Here is a 15,894-nt window from a genome sequence, read left to right on the forward strand (position 1 = left end):
GATAGGATGTTCCAGAGAGGGGACACAGGGACAAGGGGTCACAAATGGAAGCTGAAGACTCAGACGAGTCACAGGGACGTTAGGAAGTATTTCTTCAGCCATAGAGTTGTCAGCAAGTGGAATAGCCTAGCAAGTGAAGTAGTGGAGGCAGGAACCATACATAGTTTTAAGAAGAGGTATGACAAAGCTCAGGAAGCAGAGAGAGAGAGGACCCAGTAGCGATCAGTGAAGAGGCGGGGCCAGGAGCTGAGTCTCGACCCCTGCAACCACAATTAGGTGAGTACAATTAGGTGAGTACACAGCTGAGTCTCGACCCCTGCAACAACAATTAGGTGAGTACACACACACACACACACAGATATATATATATATATATATATATATATATATATATATATATATATAGTATATATATATATATATATATATATATATATATATATATATATATATATATATATATATATATATATATTATATTTATCAGTAACAGTTGTGTTACTGAGTAACAGCTGTGTTACTGTCTCAGTAACAGTTGTGTTACTGAGTAACAGCTGTGTTACTGTCTCAGTAACAGTTGTGTTACTGGAGGCACTCAGTACACTCTTGCTGAGAGGCCCTCAGTACAGTGCCCTCTGTTAATGGATGCAAATACAAATTACCTCGCATAATCTGCATGCATCCGGTGTTTGATCAACATAATTCTGAGGTGCAACAATACTGGCGGAGTGTGCAACACTACGCAACACTCTGGGCTGGCTTTGTGTTGCCGCTGACGCCTGGGCGACTGAGATGTAAATTGGCAGGTGAAGGGGTGTGTTGCAGTGTTAAATATCGTTCACAGTGTTTCTCTGCTGAAGTCTGCTGTCCCACGTCTCTCTGCTGAAGTCTGCTGTCCCACGTCTCTCTGCTGAAGTCTGCTGTCCAACGTCTCTCTGCTGAAGTCTGCTGTCCCACGTGTCTCTGCTGAAGTCTGCTGTCCCACGTGTCTCTGCTGAAGTCTGCTGTCCCACGTGTCTCTGCTGAAGTCTGCTGTCCCACGTGTCTCTGCTGAAGTCTGCTGTCCCACGTCTCTCTGCTGAAGTCTGCTGTCCCACGTGTCTCTGGTGAAGTCTGCTGTCCCACGTGTCTCTGCTGAAGTCTGCTGTCCCACGTGTCTCTGCTGAAGTCTGCTGTCCCACGTGTCTCTGCTGAAGTCTGCTGTCCCACGTGTCTCTGCTGAAGTCTGCTGTCCCACGTGTCTCTGCTGAAGTCTGCTGTCCCACGTGTCTCTGCTGAAGTCTGCTGTCCCACGTCTCTCTGCTGAAGTCTGCTGTCCCACGTGTCTCTGGTGAAGTCTGCTGTCCCACGTGTCTCTGCTGAAGTCTGCTGTCCCACGTGTCTCTGCTGAAGTCTGCTGTCCCACGTGTCTCTGCTGAAGTCTGCTGTCCCACGTGTCTCTGCTGAAGTCTGCTGTCCCACGTGTCTCTGCTGAAGTCTGCTGTCCCACGTGTCTCTGCTGAAGTCTGCTGTCCCACGTCTCTCTGCTGAAGTCTGCTGTCCCACGTGTCTCTGGTGAAGTCTGCTGTCCCACGTGTCTCTGCTGAAGTCTGCTGTCCCACGTGTCTCTGCTGAAGTCTGCTGTCCCACGTGTCTCTGCTGAAGTCTGCTGTCCCACGTGTCTCTGCTGAAGTCTGCTGTCCCACGTGTCTCTGCTGAAGTCTGCTGTCCCACGTGTCTCTGCTGAAGTCTGCTGTCCCACGTGTCTCTGCTGAAGTCTGCTGTCCAACGTCTCTCTGCTGAAGTCTGCTGTCCCACGTCTCTCTGCTGAAGTCTGCTGTCCCACGTCTCTCTGTTGAAGACTGCTGTCCCACGTCTCTCTGCTGTCCCACGTCTCTCTGTTGAAGACTGCTGTCCCACGTCTCTCTGCTGAAGTCTGCTGTCCCACGTCTCTCTGCTGAAGACTGCTGTCCCACGTCTCTCTGCTGAAGTCTGCTGTCCAACGTCTCTCTGCTGAAGTCTGCTGTCCCACGTGTCTCTGCTGAAGTCTGCTGTCCCACGTGTCTCTGCTGAAGTCTGCTGTCCCACGTGTCTCTGCTGAAGTCTGCTGTCCCACGTGTCTCTGCTGAAGTCTGCTGTCCCAAGTGTCTCTGCTGAAGTCTGCTGTCCCACGTGTCTCTGCTGAAGTCTGCTGTCCCACGTCTCTCTGCTGAAGTCTGCTGTCCAACGTCTCTCTGCTGAAGTCTGCTGTCCCACGTGTCTCTGCTGAAGTCTGCTGTCCCACGTGTCTCTGCTGAAGTCTGCTGTCCCACGTGTCTCTGCTGAAGTCTGCTGTCCCACGTGTCTCTGCTGAAGTCTGCTGTCCCACGTGTCTCTGCTGAAGTCTGCTGTCCCACGTGTCTCTGCTGAAGTCTGCTGTCCCACGTGTCTCTGCTGAAGTCTGCTGTCCCACGTCTCTCTGCTGAAGTCTGCTGTCCCACGTGTCTCTGCTGAAGTCTGCTGTCCCACGTGTCTCTGCTGAAGTCTGCTGTCCCACGTGTCTCTGCTGAAGTCTGCTGTCCCGCGTGTCTCTGCTGAAGTCTGCTGTCCCACGTGTCTCTGCTGAAGTCTGCTGTCCCACGTGTCTCTGCTGAAGTCTGCTGTCCCACGTGTCTCTGCTGAAGTCTGCTGTCCCACGTGTCTCTGCTGAAGTCTGCTGTCCCACGTGTCTCTGCTGAAGTCTGCTGTCCCACGTGTCTCTGCTGAAGTCTGCTGTCCCACGTGTCTCTGCTGAAGTCTGCTGTCCCACGTGTCTCTGCTGAAGTCTGCTGTCCCACGTGTCTCTGCTGAAGTCTGCTGTCCAACGTCTCTCTGCTGAAGTCTGCTGTCCCACGTCTCTCTGCTGAAGTCTGCTGTCCCACGTCTCTCTGTTGAAGACTGCTGTCCCACGTCTCTCTGCTGTCCCACGTCTCTCTGTTGAAGACTGCTGTCCCACGTCTCTCTGCTGAAGTCTGCTGTCCCACGTCTCTCTGCTGAAGACTGCTGTCCCACGTCTCTCTGCTGAAGTCTGCTGTCCAACGTCTCTCTGCTGAAGTCTGCTGTCCCACGTGTCTCTGCTGAAGTCTGCTGTCCCACGTCTCTCTGCTGAAGTCTGCTGTCCCACGTGTCTCTGCTGAAGTCTGCTGTCCCACGTGTCTCTGCTGAAGTCTGCTGTCCCACGTGTCTCTGCTGAAGTCTGCTGTCCCACGTGTCTCTGCTGAAGTCTGCTGTCCCACGTCTCTCTGCTGAAGTCTGCTGTCCCACGTGTCTCTGCTGAAGTCTGCTGTCCCACGTGTCTCTGCTGAAGTCTGCTGTCCCACGTGTCTCTGCTGAAGTCTGCTGTCCCACGTGTCTCTGCTGAAGTCTGCTGTCCCACGTGTCTCTGCTGAAGTCTGCTGTCCCACGTGTCTCTGCTGAAGTCTGCTGTCCCACGTGTCTCTGCTGAAGTCTGCTGTCCCACGTGTCTCTGCTGAAGTCTGCTGTCCCACGTCTCTCTGCTGAAGTCTGCTGTCCCACGTGTCTCTGCTGAAGTCTGCTGTCCCACGTGTCTCTGCTAAAGTCTGCTGTCCCACGTGTCTCTGCTGAAGTCTGCTGTCCCACGTGTCTCTGCTGAAGTCTGCTGTCCCACGTGTCTCTGCTGAAGTCTGCTGTCCCACGTGTCTCTGCTGAAGTCTGCTGTCCCACGTGTCTCTGCTGAAGTCTGCTGTCCCACGTGTCTCTGCTGAAGTCTGCTGTCCAACGTCTCTCTGCTGAAGTCTGCTGTCCCACGTCTCTCTGCTGAAGTCTGCTGTCCCACGTCTCTCTGTTGAAGACTGCTGTCCCACGTCTCTCTGCTGAAGTCTGCTGTCCCACGTCTCTCTGTTGAAGACTGCTGTCCCACGTCTCTCTGCTGAAGTCTGCTGTCCCACGTCTCTCTGCTGAAGACTGCTGTCCCACGTCTCTCTGCTGAAGTCTGCTGTCCCACGTCTCTCTGCTGAAGACTGCTGTCCCACGTCTCTCTGCTGAAGTCTGCTGTCCCACGTCTCTCTGCTGAAGTCTGCTGTCCCACGTCTCTCTGCTGAAGACTGCTGTTCCTCGTCTCTCTGCTGAAGTCTGCTGTCCCACGTCTCTCTGCTGAAGACTGCTGTCCCACGTCTCTCTGCTGAAGTCTGCTGTCCCACGTCTCTCTGCTGAAGACTGCTGTCCCACGTCTCTCTGCTGAAGTCTGCTGTCCCACGTCTCTCTGCTGAAGTCTGCTGTCCCACGTCTCTCTGCTGAAGACTGCTGTCCCACGTCTCTCTGCTGAAGTCTGCTGTCCCACGTCTCTCTGCTGAAGTCTGCTGTCCCACGTCTCTCTGCTGAAGTCTGCTGTCCCACGTCTCTCTGCTGAAGACTGCTGTCCCACGTCTCTCTGCTGAAGTCTGCTGTCCCACGTCTCTCTGCTGAAGTCTGCTGTCCCACGTCTCTCTGCTGAAGACTGCTGTCCCACGTCTCTCTGCTGAAGTCTGCTGTCCCACGTCTCTCTGCTGAAGTCTGCTGTCCCACGTCTCTCTGCTGAAGTCTGCTGTCCCACGTCTCTCTGCTGAAGTCTGCTGTCCCACGTCTCTCTGCTGAAGTCTGCTGTCCCTCAACAGTTGTTAGTACTCACCCACCACACTTACCTATAACAGTGAGGTTGACGCGCATGTTCCGGGTAGGGGTCAGCAGGAAGTCGACTCTACATCTGTAGACGCCAGCGTCGTCGGCGTCGACACGGTCGATCAGTAGAGCCGCTGGGGAGGTGTCGGTCCTGAAGGAGGTGCGACGAGCCAAGGTGGAGTTAACGTCAGGTTTGGTCTCCTTGGGTCGACCTGCCAGCAGCTCCCTGTAGTCGTAACTGAGGGAGAGTTTTCTTGCTTCTACATGGTGGAAGGTAATAATGTTTAGTGCAGGTAGCTGTTAGCTGTGGATGTCCTAGTTAGGGAGAGTGTTAGCTGTGGATATCCTAGTTAGGGAGAGTGTTAGCTGTGGATGTCCTAGTTAGGGAGAGTGTTAGCTGTGGATGTCCTAGTTAGGGAGAGTGTTAGCTGTGGATGTCCTAGTTAGGGAGAGTGTTAGCTGTGGATGTCCTAGTTAGGGAGAGTGTTAGCTGTGGATATCCTAGTTAGGGAGAGTGTTAGCTGTGGATGTCCTAGTTAGGGAGAGTGTTAGCTGTGGATATCCTAGTTAGGGAGAGTGTTAGCTGTGGATATCCTAGTTAGGGAGAGTGTTAGCTGTGGATGTCCTAGTTAGGGAGAGTGTTAGCTGTGGATATCCTAGTTAGGGAGAGTGTTAGCTGTGGATATCCTAGTTAGGGAGAGTGTTAGCTGTGGATGTCCTAGTTAGGGAGAGTGTTAGCTGTGGATATCCTAGTTAGGGAGAGTGTTAGCTGTGGATATCCTAGTTAGGGAGAGTGTTAGCTGTTCATGTCCTAGTTAGGGAGAGTGTTAGCTGTGGATGTCCTAGTTAGGGAGAGTGTTAGCTGTGGATGTCCTAGTTAGGGAGAGTGTTAGCTGTGGATGTCCTAGTTAGGGAGAGTGTTAGCTGTGGATATCCTAGTTAGGGAGAGTGTTAGCTGTGGATATCCTAGTTAGGGAGAGTGTTAGCTGTTCATGTCCTAGTTAGGGAGAGTGTTAGCTGTGGATGTCCTAGTTAGGGAGAGTGTTAGCTGTGGATGTCCTAGTTAGGGAGAGTGTTAGCTGTGGATGTCCTAGTTAGGGGGAGTGTTAGCTGTGGATGTCCTAGTTAGGGAGAGTGTTAGCTGTGGATGTCCTAGTTAGGGAGAGTGATAGCTGTGGATATCCTAGTTAGGGAGAGTGTTAGCTGTGGATGTCCTAGTTAGGGAGAGTGTTAGCTGTGGATGTCCTAGTTAGGGAGAGTGTTAGCTGTGGATGTCCTAGTTAGGGAGAGTGTTAGCTGTGGATGTCCTAGTTAGGGAGAGTGTTAGCTGTGGATGTCCTAGTTAGGGAGAGTGTTAGCTGTGGATGTCCTAGTTAGGGAGAGTGATAGCTGTGGATATCCTAGTTAGGGAGAGTGTTAGCTGTGGATATCCTAGTTAGGGAGAGTGTTAGCTGTGGATGTCCTAGTTAGGGAGAGTGTTAGCTGTGGATGTTCTAGTTAAGGAGAGTGTTAGCTGTGGATGTCCTAGTTAGGGAGAGTGTTAGCTGTGGATGTCCTAGTTAGGGAGAGTGTTAGCTGTGGATATCCTAGTTAGGGAGAGTGTTAGCTGTGGATGTCCTAGTTAGGGAGAGTGTTAGCTGTGGATGTCCTAGTTAGGGAGAGTGTTAGCTGTGGATGTCCTAGTTAGGGAGAGTGTTAGCTGTGGATATCCTAGTTAGGGAGAGTGTTAGCTGTGGATGTCCTAGTTAGGGAGAGTGTTAGCTGTGGATGTCCTAGTTAGGGAGAGTGTTAGCTGTGGAGGTCCTAGTTAGGGAGAGTGTTAGCTGTGGATATCCTAGTTAGGGAGAGTGTTAGCTGTGGATGTCCTAGTTAGGGAGAGTGTTAGCTGTGGATGTCCTAGTTAGGGAGAGTGTTAGCTGTGGATATCCTAGTTAGGGAGAGTGTTAGCTGTGGTTGTCCTAGTTAGGGAGAGTGTTAGCTGTGGATGTCCTAGTTAGGGAGAGTGTTAGCTGTGGATATCCTAGTTAGGGAGAGTGTTAGCTGTGGATATCCTAGTTAGGGAGAGTGTTAGCTGTGGATATCCTAGTTAGGGAGAGTGTTAGCTGTGGATATCCTAGTTAGGGAGAGTGTTAGCTGTGGATGTCCTAGTTAGGGAGAGTGTTAGCTGTGGATGTCCTAGTTAGGGAGAGTGTTAGCTGTGGATATCCTAGTTAGGGAGAGTGTTAGCTGTGGATGTCCTAGTTAGGGAGAGTGTTAGCTGTGGATGTCCTAGTTAGGGAGAGTGTTAGCTGTGGATATCCTTGTTAGGGAGAGTGATAGCTGTGGATATCCTAGTTAGGGAGAGTGTTAGCTGTGGATGTCCTAGTTAGGGAGAGTGTTAGCTGTGGATGTCCTAGTTAGGGAGAGTGTTAGCTGTGGATATCCTAGTTAGGGAGAGTGTTAGCTGTGGATGTCCTAGTTAGGGAGAGTGTTAGCTGTGGATGTCCTAGTTAGGGAGAGTGTTAGCTGTGGATATCCTAGTTAGGGAGAGTGTTAGCTGTGGATGTCCTAGTTAGGGAGAGTGTTAGCTGTGGATATCCTAGTTAGGGAGAGTGTTAGCTGTTGATATCCTAGTTAGGGAGAGTGTTAGCTGTGGATGTCCTAGTTAGGGAGAGTGTTAGCTGTGGATGTCCTAGTTAGGGAGAGTGTTAGCTGTGGATATCCTAGTTAGGGAGAGTGTTAGCTGTGGATATCCTAGTTAGGGAGAGTGTTAGCTGTGGATATCCTAGTTAGGGAGAGTGTTAGCTGTGGATATCCTAGTTAGGGAGAGTGTTAGCTGTGGATGTCCTAGTTAGGGAGAGTGTTAGCTGTGGATGTCCTAGTTAGGGAGAGTGTTAGCTGTGGATATCCTAGTTAGGGAGAGTGTTAGCTGTGGATATCCTAGTTAGGGAGAGTGTTAGCTGTGGATATCCTAGTTAGGGAGAGTGTTAGCTGTGGATGTCCTAGTTAGGGAGAGTGTTAGCTGTGGATATCCTAGTTAGGGAGAGTGTTAGCTGTGGATATCCTAGTTAGGGAGAGTGTTAGCTGTGGATATCCTAGTTAGGGAGAGTGTTAGCTGTGGATATCCTAGTTAGGGAGAGTGTTAGCTGTGGATATTCTAGTTAGGGAGAGTGTTAGCTGTGGATATCCTAGTAGGGAGAGTGTTAGCTGTGGATATCCTAGTTAAGGAGAGTGTTAGCTGTGGATATCCTAGTTAGGGAGAGTGTTAGCTGTGGATATCCTAGTTAGGGAGAGTTAGGGAGAGTGTTAGCTGTGGATGTCCTAGTTAGGGAGAGTGTTAGCTGTGGATGTCCTAGTTAGGGAGAGTGTTAGCTGTGGATATCCTAGTTAGGGAGAGTGTTAGCTATGGATGTCCTAGTTAGGGAGAGTGTTAGCTGTGGATGTCCTAGTTAGGGAGAGTGTTAGCTGTGGATATCCTAGTTAGGGAGAGTGATAGCTGTGGATATCCTAGTTAGGGAGAGTGTTAGCTGTGGATGTCCTAGTTAGGGAGAGTGTTAGCTGTGGATGTCCTAGTTAGGGAGAGTGTTAGCTGTGGATATCCTAGTTAGGGAGAGTGTTAGCTGTGGATGTCCTAGTTAGGGAGAGTGTTAGCTGTGGATGTCCTAGTTAGGGAGAGTGTTAGCTGTGGATATCCTAGTTAGGGAGAGTGTTAGCTGTGGATATCCTAGTTAGGGAGAGTGTTAGCTGTGGATGTCCTAGGTAGGGAGAGTGTTAGCTGTGGATGTTGTAGTTAGGGAGAGTGTTAGCTGTGGATATCCTAGTTAGGGAGAGTGTTAGCTGTGGATATCCTAGTTAGGGAGAGTGTTAGCTGTGGATATCCTAGTTAGGGAGAGTGTTAGCTGTGGATATCCTAGTTAGGGAGAGTGTTAGCTGTGGATGTCCTAGTTAGGGAGAGTGTTAGCTGTGGATATCCTAGTTAGGGAGAGTGTTAGCTGTGGATATCCTAGTTAGGGAGAGTGTTAGCTGTGGATATCCTAGTTAGGGAGAGTGTTAGCTGTGGATGTCCTAGTTAGGGAGAGTGTTAGCTGTGGATATCCTAGTTAGGGAGAGTGTTAGCTGTGGATATCCTAGTTAGGGAGAGTGTTAGCTGTGGATATCCTAGTTAGGGAGAGTGTTAGCTGTGGATGTCCTAGTTAGGGAGAGTGTTAGCTGTGGATGTCCTAGTTAGGGAGAGTGTTAGCTGTGGATATCCTAGTTAGGGAGAGTGTTAGCTGTGGATGTCCTAGTTAGGGAGAGTGTTAGCTGTGGATGTCCTAGTTAGGGAGAGTGTTAGCTGTGGATATCCTAGTTAGGGAGAGTGATAGCTGTGGATATCCTAGTTAGGGAGAGTGTTAGCTGTGGATGTCCTAGTTAGGGAGAGTGTTAGCTGTGGATGTCCTAGTTAGGGAGAGTGTTAGCTGTGGATATCCTAGTTAGGGAGAGTGTTAGCTGTGGATATCCTAGTTAGGGAGAGTGTTAGCTGTGGATGTCCTAGTTAGGGAGAGTGTTAGCTGTGGATATCCTAGTTAGGGAGAGTGTTAGCTGTGGATATCCCAGTTAGGGAGAGTGTTAGCTGTGGATGTTAGCTCTGGATATCCTAGTAAGGGAGGGTGTTAGCTGTGGATGTTAGCTGTGAATATCCTAGTTAGGGATAGTGTTAGCCGTGGATTTTAGCTGTGGATATCCTAGTTAGGGAGGGTGTTAGCTGTGGTTGTCTTAGCTAGAGTGGGTACAACTCTGTGGTTGTGTGGGTGCAACTCTGTGGTTGAGTGGGTACAACTCTGTGGTTGAGTGGGTACAACTCTGTGGTTGAGTGGGTACAACTCTGTGGTTGAGTGGGTACAACTCTATGGTTGAGTGGGTACAACTCTATGGTTGCCTCTGTGGTTATTATCTCATCCACAAAGTTCCTAAGATTGTAAAACTCCTGAAGAAGTTGAAGAATTGAGACACTTATGCAACACATGGGAATCTTTATTGAAGAAACGTTTCGCCACACAGTGGCTTCATCAGTCCAATACAAAGTAGAAATGGGTAAGGAGAGTAGAAGTATGAGGTAATCAGTCCCTCAACCTGGATTCGATGTGTTCAGTCCATCACTCTTGTAGAGTGATGGACTGAACACATCGAATCCAGGTTGAGGGACTGATTACCTCATACTTCTACTCTCCTTACCCATTTCTACTTTGTATTGGACTGATGAAGCCACTGTGTGGCGAAACGTTTCTTCAATAAAGATTCCCATGTGTTGCATAAGTGTCTCAATTCTTCAACTTGTCGGTTTTCAAAACCATTCATCACTCCTGAAGAAGTACCAGGAGGATCGCGAAAGGTCTTGAGCAAATTCATCTCCCCACTGTGGCTCTCATGCATATTGATTCTCTTGCTTTGCGATTTGTTCAATACATATATATATATATATATATATATATATATATATATATATATATATATATATATATATATATATATATATATGTCGTGCCGAATACGTAAAACTGGTCAATTAGCAAGAACTCATTTAAAATTAAGTCTTTTCTGAAATTTTCTTTTATACGTTTAAAGTTATATTTTTGTCATCAATGTTAATGTAAAAATTTATAATTTTGCACCAAAAGAATCTTAGAAAACTTACATAACCTTATTATAACAAGCGCAATTTATTTTAGCCTAACTCAACAAAATATATTTTAGATTTGTTTGCAATAATTTAATACTAAACAAACACAGTGAAATATATATTTTTTCGTTAGGTTTAGAATAATTTTGGCGAAATTATTGCATACACAAATTTTCACTTGTCCTATATGGCAAGATGAGCCTTGCTATTTAAGCCAAGATCGCAAGTTCTGCCTATTCGGCACGACATATATATATATATATGTATATATATATATATATATATATATATATATATATATATATATATATATATATATATATATATATATATATATATATATATATATATATATACAAATATATATATCACTAAGGTAACCTAAGAGAATATGAAATATAGAAAGAGAGCATAGAAGATGTAAAGAAGAAGAAGAAGAAGAGAAGGAGGAATTACTGAGTCTTAATACCATGACTGTGTCACCTGAGACACAACACAGACTTCACCTCTTGTACGAGACACAACAAAATAACAAGGAACGACAAAAAAGCAATCAATGATATTGAAAAAAAAATCCAAATAGTTTTACACATATGCAAAAAAAAAAAAAACCCAGGTTCAGAACCACCTGTAGATATGAAGCATTAACACATGAGGTTCAACCACTGAGAGTGAACAATACATAAGCCGAAGATCGATACGGATCAGTGTTCACCAATCCACTGAGTGGAAGCTGAGACAACAATACATAAAAATAAAATTTTTCCTGCCTCTCAGGGTCACACAGACCATGAAATTGACATCAAAATATTATTCCATAGAATTCGAAAAAATATAGAGAAAATACAGCGATAATAATACCAGTAGTGGCATTATTTAAATCACTTGCGCTCTCTTGCTTATAGTACTGTTCAGTGTTGACGGCTCCGTCCAGGGCAGGAGAGATACCACACCTGGGACAGATATAAACATTATTTACGACCCACACACAACCAATAAACCATTTAGATTGCTGGGAACACCTGGAAGTCATAAAAATATACTCTACGAACTGGGGGTGGTATTGGCTAGTTTATTGTGCACCTCATATCCATCCAGTGGATGGTAGTGGCTAGTTTATTGTGCACCTCATATCCATCCAGTGGATGGTAGTGGCTAGTTTATTGTGCACCTCATATCCATCCAGTGGATGGTAGCGCAAGAACATATGGATACACATTAGGCCTAGGAAATAGGCCCCAAAAGGGTTTACAGGAATACATCTGGAATTATACCTATAGTTCACTAATCTGCTACAAGCAAATTTAGGAAATTGGCTTAATATATCTATACCTGGAGTATATCTGGAGAGGTTTTCAGGGATCAACGCCCCCGCTGCCCGGTCTGTGACCAGGTCTCATGGTGGATCATGGCCTGATCAACCAGGCTGTTACTGTTGGCCGCACGTAACCCGACGTACTAGCCGCAGCCCGGCTGGACAGGTACTGACTTTAGATGCTTGTCCAGTGCCTTCTTGAAGACAGCCAGGGGCCTATTGGTAATCCCCCTTATGTATGCTGGGAGGCAGTTGAACAGTCTTGGGCACCTGACAGTTATTGTGTTGTCTCTTATAGTGCTAGTGGCTCCCCTGCTTTTCATTGGGGAAATGTTGCATCGTCTGCCAAGACTTTTGCTTTCATAGGGAGTGATTTTCGTGTGCAAGTTTGATACTAATCCCTCTAGGATTTTCCAAGTGTATATTATCATGTAGCTCTACTGCCTGCGTTCTAGGGAGTACAGGTTGAGGAACTTCAAGCGTTCCTAGTAAATGAGGTGTTATATCTGGTATCTCATTTTCATTAATAAGATACCTTGACATGTCACATAGGGTATAATACTGTCTCTATATTCCACAATAAGTGGACAATTAAGCACACAGTGTCCAAGATAGTGACCATAGGACTGGCAACACACTTTGTGTTTGATCATCATCTGTGTGTCTGTCAAACTGCCAGAATCACTTGAAACCAGGCCTAAGCCTGGCCTATGCAGGGGAAGAGAGAGCGAGAGAGAGAGAGAGAGAGAGAGAGAGAGAGAGAGAGAGATGATAATATACTTGGAATGTACCTGAGGACCTAGTCAAAATCTGCACTCTACAATGACGCCATAATGGGAGAAAATGTAAAGTAAACCCAATGGAAAGCAGGGAAGGAGTGGACACAAGAAGAGAACACTGTATCAACATCCGTGGTCGCAAACTGTTCAATACTGTCATGTAGGTACCCGTATAACGCTGTCATGTCACACATTAATAGATACGACACAGAAAGCACCATGACACAGGAAATACCTGTGTTCTCTCCTCATTGATTTGTGTTCTGCTGAGGAGGGCCTCAGCTGGAGGTCGGAATATAACAAACTATCTTTCCACATTATTTTTGCCTCTTGTGAGAATTCCTCTCTTATATCTATACATATTCACGTACATGTATACAGAAAACATTGATGATGCACACACAGGTGTGTGCATCATGTGTACACTGACCTGTATAGTGGTGTGTGAACACCTTCCTTGATCCACAGTATAAGCTGGACCGAGTCCTTGGTGTTACTTACATCCAGGTCACAAGGTAGTGTTGCCAGGCCTCCCTCCACTACACTCACCTCCAACACCTCAACTGTAATACAGAACATACACCTGTTAGTGTGTGTTGAGTGTGTTATGTGTAGTGAGTGTGTTGTTGGTGTGTGTGGTGAGTGTGTTGTTGGTGTGTGTGTGGTGAGTGTGTTGTTGGTGTGTGTGGTGAGTGTGTTGTTGGTGTGTGTGGGCAGCTGGTTGTGTTGTTGGTGTGTGTGGGCAGCTGGTTGTGTTGTTGGTGTGTGTGGTGAGTGTGTTTTTGTTGTGTGTGTTGAGTGTGTTGTTGGTGTGTGTGGTGAGTGTGTTGTTGGTGTGTGTGTGGTGAGTGTGTTGTTGGTGTGTTTGGTGAGTGTGTTGTTGGTGTGTGTGGTGAGTGTGTTGTTGGTGTGTGTGGTGAGTGTGTTGTTGGTGTGTGTGGTGAGTGTGTTGTTGGTGTGTGTGGTGAGTGTGTTGTTGGTGTGTGTGGTGAGTGTGTTGTTGGTGTGTGTGGTGAGTGTGTTGTTGGTGTGTGTGGTGAGTGTGTTGTTGGTGTGTGTGGTGAGTGTGTTGTTGGTGTGTGTGGTGAGTGTGTTGTTGGTGTGTGTGGTGAGTGTGTTGTTGGTGTGTGTGGGGAGTGTGTTGTTGGTGTGTGTGGGGAGTGTGTTGTTGGTGTGTGTGGTGAGTGTGTTGTTGGTGTGTGTGGTGAGTGTGTTGTTGGTGTGTGTGGTGAGTGTGTTGTTGGTGTGTGTGTGGTGAGTGTGTTGTTGGTGTGTTTGGTGAGTGTGTTGTTGGTGTGTGTGGTGAGTGTGTTGTTGGTGTGTGTGGTGAGTGTGTTGTTGGTGTGTGTGGTGAGTGTGTTGTTGGTGTGTGTGGTGAGTGTGTTGTTGGTGTGTGTGGTGAGTGTGTTGTTGGTGTGTGTGGTGAGTGTGTTGTTGGTGTGTGTGGTGAGTGTGTTGTTGGTGTGTGTGGTGAGTGTGTTGTTGGTGTGTGTGGTGAGTGTGTTGTTGGTGTGTGTGGTGAGTGTGTTGTTGGTGTGTGTGTGGTGAGTGTGTTGTTGGTGTGTGTGGTGAGTGTGTTGTTGGTGTGTGTGGTGAGTGTGTTGTTGGTGTGTGTGGTGAGTTTGTTGTTGGTGTGTGTGGTTAGTGTGTTGTTGGTGTGTGTGTGGTGAGTGTGTTGTTAGTGTGTGTGGTGAGTGTGTTGTTGGTGTGTGTGTGGTGAGTGTGTTGTTGGTGTGTGTGGTGAGTGTGTTGTTGGTGTGTGTGTGGTGAGTGTGTTGTTGGTGTGTGTGTGGTGAGTGTGTTGTTGGTGTGTGTGGTGAGTGTGTTGTGCATGTAGTGAGTGTGTTATGTGTTGTGTGATGAGTGTGTAATGTGTTGTTAGTGTGTTGTTAGTGTGTGTGTGTGTGTGTGTGTGTGTGTGTGTGTGTGTGTGTGTGTGTGTGTGTGTGTGTGTGTGTACTCACCTAGTTGTACTCACCTAGTTGAGGTTGCGGGGGTCGAGTCCGAGCTCCTGGCCCCGCCTCTTCACTGATCGCTACTAGGTCACTCTCCCTGAGCCGTGAGCTTTATCGTACCTCTGCTTAAAGCTATGTATGGATCCTGCCTCCACTACATCGCTTCCCAAACTATTCCACTTACTGACTACTCTGTGGCTGAAGAAATACTTCCTAACATCCCTGTGATTCATCTGTGTCTTTAGCTTCCAACTGTGTCCCCTTGTTACTGTGTCCAATCTCTGGAACATCCTGTTTTTGTCCACCTTGTCAATTCCTCTCAGTATTTTGTATGTCGTTATCATGTCCCCCCTATCTCTCCTGTCCTCCAGTGTCGTCAGGTTGATTTCCCTTAACCTCTCCTCGTAGGACATACCTCTTAGCTCTGGGACTAGTCTTGTTGCAAACCTTTGCACTTTCTCTAGTTTCTTTACGTGCTTGGCTAGGTGTGGGTTCCAAACTGGTGCCGCATACTCCAATATGGGCCTAACGTATACGGTGTACAGGGTCCTGAACGATTCCTTATTAAGATGTCGGAATGCTGTTCTGAGGTTTGCTAGGCGCCCATATGCTGCAGCAGTTATTTGGTTGATGTGCGCTTCAGGAGATGTGCCTGGTGTTATACTCACCCCAAGATCTTTTTCCTTGAGTGAGGTTTGTAGTCTCTGACCCCCTAGACTGTACTCCGTCTGCGGCCTTCTTTGCCCTTCCCCAATCTTCATGACTTTGCACTTGGTGGGATTGAACTCCAGGAGCCAATTGCTGGACCAGTTCTGCAGCCTGTCCAGATCCCTTTGTAGTTCTGCCTGGTCTTCGATCGAGTGTATTCTTCTCATCAACTTCACGTCATCTGCAAACAGGGACACCTCAGAGTCTATTCCTTCCGTCATGTCGTTCACAAATACCAGAAACAGCACTGGTCCTAGGACTGACCCCTGCGGGACCCCGCTGGTCACAGGTGCCCACTCTGACACCTCGCCACGTACCATGACTCGCTGCTGTCTTCCTGACAAGTATTCCCTGATCCATTGTAGTGCCTTCCCTGTTATCCCTGCTTGGTCCTCCAGTTTTTGCACCAATCTCTTGTGTGGAACTGTGTCAAACGCCTTCTTGCAGTCCAAGAAAATGCAATCCACCCACCCCTCTCTCTCTTGTCTTACTGCTGTCACCATGTCATAGAACTCCAGTAGGTTTGTGACACAGGATTTCCCGTCCCTGAAACCATGCTGGCTGCTGTTGATGAGATCATTCCTTTCTAGGTGTGTGTGTGTGTGTGTGTATGTGTGTGTGTGTGTGTGTGTGTGTGTGTGTGTGTGTGTGTGTGTGTGTGGAGTGTGTGTGTGAGTGTGTGTGAGTGTGTGTGAGCATGTGTGTGAGCATGTGTGAGTGTGTGAGTGTGTGTGTGAGTGTGTGAGTGTAATATAAGTGATAACTTCCAACATGTGAACCCCGACTCTGGGAAGATCATCAAAATGAAATTTGCTTTTCAAAGCGAAATGAGTAAAAAAATAATTGTGTAGTATCTTCCCTGCAGTGATAATTCAGAGTTACAGC

The 15,894-nt window shown here is 47.5% G+C and overlaps 1 protein-coding gene across 1 annotated transcript in view; it reads right to left on the reverse strand.

The window, feature by feature from the left end:
• The window catches only part of LOC138854317 (uncharacterized), a 458,800-nt gene that overhangs the window by 108,500 nt on the left and 334,406 nt on the right, over positions 1-15,894 (reverse strand). The window contains exons 2-3 of the mRNA XM_070096752.1: positions 12,777-12,909; positions 4,638-4,852 (exon numbers count right to left, since the gene is read on the reverse strand). Coding sequence (XP_069952853.1) covers positions 4,638-4,852; positions 12,777-12,909 — 348 coding nt within the window. The remainder of the gene's footprint in view (positions 1-4,637; positions 4,853-12,776; positions 12,910-15,894) is intronic.

This window comes from Cherax quadricarinatus, chromosome 54, assembly GCF_038502225.1.
Source record: "Cherax quadricarinatus isolate ZL_2023a chromosome 54, ASM3850222v1, whole genome shotgun sequence".
Taxonomy (NCBI): domain Eukaryota; kingdom Metazoa; phylum Arthropoda; class Malacostraca; order Decapoda; family Parastacidae; genus Cherax; species Cherax quadricarinatus.